The following is an 8,230-nucleotide window of genomic DNA, read 5'->3' on the forward strand; positions in this document are numbered from 1 at the left end:
ATGGATACAAGGATACAAGGAAGTTTATTGTCACATGCATATAGTTACTGGAAGTAAGAAATGCAGTGAAATTATGTCTGGTGTCAGCCTATTTGTGCATTAATGGGGGGGGGGGGGGTAAAAAGTGCAGTAGAAGAGGGGTTTAGTAGATTAAGTGGCAAGGGCTGCATAAAAAAAGGTGGGGGAGGATTGGGATTGGGTGGGGGGCACCAACAAGGAGCACCCAAGAGCAACAGGGGCAAGGAAAAACTCCCTTACCAAGGAAGAAACCCTGCCCCAACCCTGAAGATGGTTGCCTACATCTTTACATTCATTTATTGCATGGAAATGCCAAATTCAAGATTAAAGAGATTAATTTAATTGGAGACAGCCATTATTATGAGACATCACTAGGTTGTTACTGTTTTTTTCTGTAGCCTATGATTTAGGCCTATTTCTTTTTTTTTAATCAAGCAAACTGACTTACAGTACAAATCTCACCTTCCAAACATCATTCAAAAGAATCTAATATGAGGTCATAATTGTTCTAATTTGTGGCATCAATCTACATTCCATTCTGTTTGTTGTCTGCCTCCAGCTCAACCTAAGACTGGGAGAGTGCTTCTCATTGTGCACTGCCTTTTTCTCAAAGCTGAGGGGGATTCAAACAACTTAGATAACTCTACATAAATTAATACAATGTGTACTGGATGATGGGAACGTGTGATCTGGAGATTTCAAGTTCTATAAGATATATGTACAAATACATAGATAGCGTTTATTGATTTTATGACAGTCTAGTTTTATGTAGCTGTCGTAAATTTTTGTGGACACCTCTGTGGGTATAAATGCCATGGAGGGTCCGATGACCTCTTCCACACACATCAGCCAACACACGTCTGCACAGGTAAGAGACACCAGCATCTGAATACAAACCTGTTTTTGTTACATGTTCTTTAGCTTAGCAAGTCTGTCTGACCAATACCTTTTGTGCCAATCTTGGAGAGGTTTATGAAGCTTTAATCACGTTTGTGCATTGTGCTTGTGCCGTGGTGAGGGAAGAGCGTGTACTCCTGAGGGTAGGGTGGCCTGGGTGAGCCCACAGAAACACACTCATATGATTAATGGTTTCGTCATTCCAAATTTACACAGAGAATATTAAAAACGATAGGATGTGTATACGCAAAGAGACCGAAACCCAGGGCTGCACCTGAGACAGGTGAATAAAAGGCCAGCATTTGTTGGTAGATGAAATCTGCTCTTATCAGCGACTATTTGCTCCTCATATCTCATCACAAGAGCTGTTCTCATTGCTGATTGCTTCCAATGAATAAACACCGTTATCTGTGCGTTTTAACAGTGCTGTATGGGTAGAGTGTCCGTTTGTGGCGAGAACAGGTAGAGAACTGTACAAGTTGGGTTGCTTCTGACTGACAATGTGTCTGGCTACAGAACTCCCTCCTGACTCCAGCAGGATGACTACCAAAGATGAAGAGGAGCCCAGGATCTCCTCGTTGCCGCCCGTCTCTCGCCCGTCCATGGTGGCGGGGCATCGCCGCCTGTCCATCTGGTCGAGCATGACGGGCGGGCCGGCCTCCCTGGACCCTGCCTGCAACTGGAGCTCCCTGGTGTCGGCACTGGTGGCCCTCAACACGCTGCTGCTGGGCTGCGCCATGGTCAGTGCCAGCGTCTTCAACACGGTGAGCATCACCTCCACGCACCTGCAGCTGTACCTCATCACCATTATGATCCTCAGCACCTGCTGGATGCTCTACTACACCCTCTACACCGTCCGCGAACACTGCGCTGTGCTCTACAAGGACGGCCATGCTGGTCCCATCTGGCTCAGGGGTAAGATGGATGGATGGGGAGATAGAATGAGAGAGAGAGAGAGCGATACTTTTGAGTACTGTAGCTTGATTTTAGATTTACTTTCAACTGTAACTTTGTGGCTTATGGAACTCAAATCCTTCACATTGTTGATTCTAAAGTTGAAAAAGGAAAACTAATTTCATCAAATGTACACTAACAGTGACAACATGACAGTCGCAAACGTACATACATTCATGAGGTCCTCTAGATCAGAGATGAGACATGACACCTCTAACCCCATCTGGCATTTTGTGTTTTGCAGGGGGGCTAATTCTTTTTGGCTTATGTAGTATAATCATGGACATCTTTAAGATTGCCAATTATGTGGGCTACCTTCATTGCGACTCACCTGTTAAGATTGTCTTCCCAATTGTTCAGGCTGTGTTCATTTTAGTACAGGTACGTCTCTTAGTGTTTTTGCTTAAAGTAAAACATAAAGCAGCAATTGGTTTAACACTTCAGAATCTCTGGTGGCTACACCAGCTGTATGAGAACACATGATCAGGTTTCTGTATATATATATATATATATATATATATATATATATATATATATATATATATATATTATACATATTGTATTTATTTGATATATATGTATATATATATATATATATATATATATATATATATATAATATATATATATTATATATATTGTATTTATTTGATATGAGTTACATTTAGATATACTATTTTGACAACTTATCACCCTTCTTTCAGTCATACTTCCTTTGGCTCCATGCAAAGGATTGTGTTCAGCTTCAGAGAAACGTAACACGGTAGGTTTGCTATCATCACTGCACACTGCGGTGATACAAAGCATTTCAGGAACTTCCAGTTGGGAAAAAAACGTAGATTACAGAGGTGTATGACCTTTAAGATTTCATTTAGAATTATGGGAAGGATTGCTTCCTTTTCTCTGTCTGACATTGAACTCTCCTTCATGGGGTAGGATGGGCCTACGTGTGTGCCTACTTTGATAAAAGTGCCATGGGCACACATTGCAGTGAAATTGTACACAAAGCACACATTCTGTTTATGGCAACTAGCAAAAAACTCAATAGTGCTGTAAAGGCTATTCTTCTGTGGAGTGCACATGCCTGTGACAAAACTACAGTCAGAAACCTTGCTGGCTGATAGACAGGGCACACGTTTTTTTATCTAAGTTGATTGTGCATCAAAATACATGTGTCTGTCTGTTTGTCTGTCTGTCTATTTGTCTGTCTACCTCAATGTAGTGGTGGCCTGATGTTGACTTTGTCCACAAATCTGATGCTGTGGATGACAGCGGTGACTGAAGAGTCTCTGCATCAGACAGTGCTTCCTCAATCCAATGGCAGCAAAGCCTCTCACAGAACGGCAATGCGAGGTGAGCACACATGGAACAAGGGTTCATCCGGCATGACACAGTTCACATTTCTGTAGGTTTCTGTTTTCACACAGTCCTGATTTAACATGCATCAATGATCAGTCAATCAGCTAATGTGCATTGCTAAGGCAAGGGAGAGGCTTTATGCCTCTGTCTAAGAGACCATTCCTTCAGTATGAAGGAATTATACATTTATAAATCAATAATAATTATCATCAATTAGCCTGCCATCTAAAAAAACCCATCATATTTCAGCAGTATACATGTATCAGTGGTATTATGATTTTTGATGTGATTAACATTTGAAGATTCATTGAATTTGCACACACATTTGGAGAAGTCCTTGGCTCACATCGGTTTCATTTGGTTTCCCCTGCAGTGGGTCCAATGGATGACTGTGAGTGCAGCCACTCCGCGTGCAGCATCTTCGAGCAGGCCTCTAACTACCTGTACCCCTTCAACATCGAGTACAGCCTGTTCGCTTCGGCCATGACCTACGTGATGTGGAAGAACGTGGGGCGCCTGGTGGATGGGTGCCACCACCACCGACTGCGCTTCCACCTGCGAGACGTGCTCCTAGGCCCCATCAGCGGGCTTCTGGTGCTGGTGGCTGGCCTGGTCACCTTCATCATGTACAAGGTGGATGTGCAGGACAAGGACCCGGCCAAGCGTGACCTGGCGCTGCGCATGCATTACATCATGAACTCGCTGGCCTACGTGCTCATGTCAGCCGCCACGGTGGCCGGCTGGGTGCTCTTCGGTCTGGACCGGCGCGAGTACGTGTCCGGCAAGAACCCCACGCGTAGCCTGGATGTGGGCCTGCTGCTGGGGGCCTCCATGGGCCAGTTCGCCATTTGCTACTTCACCATCGTGGCGGTGGTGGCCACGGGCGTGCAGAGCGAGGTGGACGCGCTCAACTTGGCCAGCGCCCTGCTGGCCATCGTGCAGCTGTGCCTACAGAACGGCTTCATCGTGGAGGGCCTCCACCGGCTGCCGCACGAGCCCACGCCCGCGCAGACCAACGCCGCCCCGGAGTTGTACGCCAACGTACACGCCACACGCTCGCACAGTGACTCCGAGCTTGATATCAAGCCAGACCCCATTAGGATCAGTACGGTTTCACAGTCGCACCACTGCCCCACGCGTCTCTGCTGGAAAAGACGGGCACTGAAGGAGGTCTGCGCCTATCTGATGCTCTGCAACATTACTGTGAGTTCCTATACTATGTGCATCCTCCCCCCACACAAACAGCTGTTATTGTACCCATAAATAATTTAGCATAATTTAATACTGGTTATTGCTTCTTGTCTACAGTTATGGATCATGCCGGCATTTGGTGCCCGGCCACAGTTTGAGAACCCCCATGGGCTCAATTTCTACCAGGTGTACATGTGGGTTGCCGTGATGAATATTGGCCTGCCGTTTAGCATCTTCTACCGTATGCATTCTGTGGCTGGCCTGTTTGAGGTCTACGTGACATCCTGATCTCTACCCCTTCTCCAGGGGTCACCTCTCCAGCATTACAATAAATATGGGACAGGGCATCACCTCAGTATGACATTAGGATGTTTTATTCCAATCAGGCTGTTTTTATCTTACCAAAAATGTTTCAAGCTGTGGAACTTAGTGTGCTATTACTCTCATATTCCTAGTCTGCAAAGAGTGGGTGTGGCAACAGTTGGATAATGGCCTTGTACAGTTGTCGTTTTGTTTTTGTACATGGACATATGTAAATAGGTGACTTGCAAAACCAGATTCACATATTTTTGTCACATATGTTTTGCCTGGAATATGTGTTAATGAGTAACTGTTGTTTTTCCTTCTAATTCCCATTGTAGCTCAAACAATGTCATTGTATTCCTCAGACAAGCATTGGCCAACCAATTGAAAGCACTTGAAAGCAAGTAAACCACTGATCCTTTGGTAAAGAGATATTATACTGTATGAATATACAGTATTATGCGTAGTAGCCTATGTAATCAGATGTTTGGTTTCTTCAGGCAAAATGGGGTTCCCCACTGTTACAGTGTATACGGAAAGTATTCACAGCGCTTCAGTTTTTCCACATTTTGTTGAGAGAATTGTCCGTAGACCTGCGAGACAGAGTTGTGTGAAGACACAGATCTTGGGAAGGATACAAGAACATTTCTGCAGCATTGAAAGTGCCCAAGAGCACAGTAGCCTCCATCATTCTCAAATGGAAAGGTTTGGAACAACCAACAGTCTTCCTAGATCTGGCCGCTTAGCCAAACTGACTAATCTGGGATGAAGGTCCTTGGTCAGACAGGTAACCAAGGACCCAATGGTCACTATGACTGGCATTCAGAGTTCCTTTGAGAGGATGAGAGAAGTGTAATCTTCACACAACCCTGTCTTGCAGGTCTACAGACAATTCTCTCGACCTCGTGGCTTGGTTTTCACTCTGACATACATCATCAACTGTGAGACCTTATATAAAGAGGTGTGTGCCTTTCCTAATAATGTCTAGTGAATTACGTAATTTAGGCACAGGTGGACTCCAGTCAAGTTGTAGAAGCATCTCAAGGACCATTGATAGAAGTAGGATGCTCAATAACAAGCGTCATAAAGGGTGTGAATACTTGTGTATTGTGTAAATAGAATATTTCAATCTTTTATTTTTTATAAATTTACAAATTTACAAATGAATTGAGTCCATTTTAAGATAAGTCTGAAACATAACAAAATGTGGAAAAGAGAAGCGCTGTGACTACTTTCCGTATGCACTGTAAGCATTTAACTTTCACCTCACAGTCTTTCCCCATTCTCATGGTGAGTGTACGTGACTGTACAAGCTGAGGACACCCCTCATCAATCACCATGTTCCATTTTCAGGCAGCCTCCTTCCTCTTTTTCTTCTCAACTACTAATCAAACTGCCATTTAAGTTCCGATTTGTGTGTGTGTATGTTATGTTTATATTATTATAAAGGGGGAAAAAAAACACAAAATAAAAACACAGTGACATCTCCCACATCGTTAAGGAATAATTTATGATATATTTGTATTCAGACAAAAATACTACTTTAAACTTTAAGCACAGTATGTACAGTAGGTCATATCAAGTCAAATCATAAAGCAGACAAAATGGGGCTCAAGAGTGCAATTAACAGTATTTTCACATTTCAATATCAGGTTCTTTAATTAAAAAGAGAGCTCAAACTGTGTGTTTGCACTTAGTAAGATCACAAGCGCATGGTCTTCATTGGTTTAGATCTGCTGAATACACACTATACATAGAGAGCTACGTATCTCAGGCTGAACAGCCTTTATCGATGTTGAACTTCATGTCAGAAAATAATTCGATTTCTGTAAAGAAGGCCTGTTCAGATGTACTATCGTCCAAAACATTCAACATTCAAAAGTTGCCAGAGGGATCTCAAGTTGACATAGACAATTCCTTCCTGCATTTGACAATTTGTCCGTATGTAAACGACTGACGGAACCTGAATCCACGTAGTGTACACTCAGTATTAGTGTGTGTTAGTGTTAGCTGTAGGTAAATGTGGAAAGCCTGTAAGCCTACTGAAGCACATGACACATCCTCACAGACCTACTGCAGCATTGGGTTGTACTACTGACACTAACAAGAGCAAGCTCACAGCCCATAATAGTCACAAAAAATGTTGAGACACTGCCAAGCTGCCAGCCTCATGGCAAAACTCGGACACATACACACACACACGCATACAAAGACATGCACACACACACACACACACACACACACACACACACACACACACACACACACACACACACACACACAAATGCAAGCATACAGACAATATATATTTTATCTTAAAAAGTCTTAGCTGATAAACCATACAAACAATTAATTAGAGTTACATAGAAAGTGTGTGATGCTCTGAATTCAGGAAAGGGAGATATAACTCCTGTAACACAACTCCCCCTGCTGGCCAATAGTGAGTTGTGACTGATGTCCCAAAGGCCAAAAGAGGACAGAGAGCTGTAGACAGGAGAAAGGAAACTGAGATGGGTAAAAACATGGAGGTACATATATAATTGGAGTCAGGGAGGAGTTCTCTACCCCATTCCTTTTTAATGGCTAGGTACTTCAGCTAAAAACATACTTAATTGGGCGGCCACCATCTTTAAAAATGGCATCTGACAAGCCAATTAGGTGCCACATTACTGGTGGGCAAAAAAGTATGTTGTCTGTGGATTGGTGAATTATCTGGCCGTTTATAATCTGGGAGGATCAGACAATCCACATAGATGACATCATTTGTGGCCATCTGGATTGAGGCACCGAACTGGCTTGTTTGTGAAAATGTTTCCAGAGGAGAATACCTGTCAGTTGGCATTTTTAAAGATGGTAGCGGCCATAGATGCTAACTAGCTGGAGCTAACCCTCATTTTGACCCCCTGCGTGAAAAGCTATCACAAAGCACCAGGAGTAGGCCACAATGGATGACTTACTGTAACATGAGATTAGACTGAGATAGAGAAACGATTAGATCAATACAAAACAGGCAGGGAGAGAGAGAGAAAGAGAGAGAGAGAGAGAGAGAGAGAGAGAGAGATAGAGAAAGAAGAGTGCAAGATGCAACACACTGAGGTTCAGGCGTTAAGAGGGAGGGTCATGCTAGGGTGGCCATTCCTCTAGTCATGGACAGACAGGTCTTCTCCCACTCTACATCCTCTGGATCTCAAAGAGACGCACATCCGTGTCATACCAGATTGGAGGATCCACGTTGCTTAAAGGGGAAAAAAGAGGAGAGTCATTAGTCATTAGGTTATGGACAAAACAAGACCCACACCCAGTCATCTACTGTTGACTACTGTGGAGGCACACACACACACACACAACGTTCAATTCCGCCTGATTACGTAATACAGGACCAGGCCACAGACCTACCGGAGGTACACAATGCCCCACATGTAGGTGCGGAACCACATGGCCGTGCCGGCGTTGGCCTGGTACTTGCGGATGAGGATGGGGTGTGGCACCGGCAGCAGGCCCACCAAAGT

At 43.9% G+C, this 8,230-nt stretch overlaps 2 protein-coding genes across 3 annotated transcripts in view; one reads left to right on the top strand and one right to left on the bottom strand.

Moving 5' to 3' along the window:
- Window positions 1-567: 567 nt before the first annotated feature.
- On the top strand, window positions 568-4,773 carry otop2 (otopetrin 2). The gene is made up of 7 exons (XM_042086956.1): window positions 568-886; window positions 1,432-1,830; window positions 2,114-2,250; window positions 2,573-2,631; window positions 3,091-3,221; window positions 3,601-4,430; window positions 4,536-4,773. Exons 2-7 carry the CDS (start codon window positions 1,455-1,457, stop codon window positions 4,704-4,706), a joined length of 1,704 nt encoding a protein of 567 aa, XP_041942890.1. The 5' UTR covers window positions 568-886; window positions 1,432-1,454; the 3' UTR covers window positions 4,707-4,773.
- A 1,439-nt stretch (window positions 4,774-6,212) lies between these two features.
- hid1a (HID1 domain containing a) overlaps window positions 6,213-8,230 on the bottom strand; it is a 12,850-nt gene continuing 10,832 nt past the window's right edge. For both annotated transcript variants that reach the window (XM_042086954.1, XM_042086955.1), the window contains exons 18-19: window positions 8,118-8,230; window positions 6,213-7,956 (exon numbers count right to left, since the gene is read on the bottom strand). The exon at window positions 8,118-8,230 is cut by the window's right edge and continues 46 nt beyond it. In XM_042086954.1, the coding sequence (XP_041942888.1) occupies window positions 7,893-7,956; window positions 8,118-8,230 (177 nt within the window). In that variant the 3' untranslated portion in view covers window positions 6,213-7,892. The remainder of the gene's footprint in view (window positions 7,957-8,117) is intronic.

The sequence above is a fragment of the Alosa sapidissima genome, chromosome 3 (genome assembly GCF_018492685.1).
Source record: "Alosa sapidissima isolate fAloSap1 chromosome 3, fAloSap1.pri, whole genome shotgun sequence".
Lineage (NCBI taxonomy): Eukaryota > Metazoa > Chordata > Actinopteri > Clupeiformes > Clupeidae > Alosa > Alosa sapidissima.

Coding starts and splice junctions, on each gene's coding strand:
- otop2 (XM_042086956.1), top strand. CDS start 1,455: ATGACTACCAAAGATGAAGAGGAGCCCAGGATCTCCTCGTTGCCGCCC. Junction 2,251..2,572: donor CTGTGTTCATTTTAGTACAG/GTACGTCTCTTA, acceptor CCCTTCTTTCAG/TCATACTTCCTTTGGCTCCA. Junction 2,632..3,090: donor CTTCAGAGAAACGTAACACG/GTAGGTTTGCTA, acceptor ACCTCAATGTAG/TGGTGGCCTGATGTTGACTT.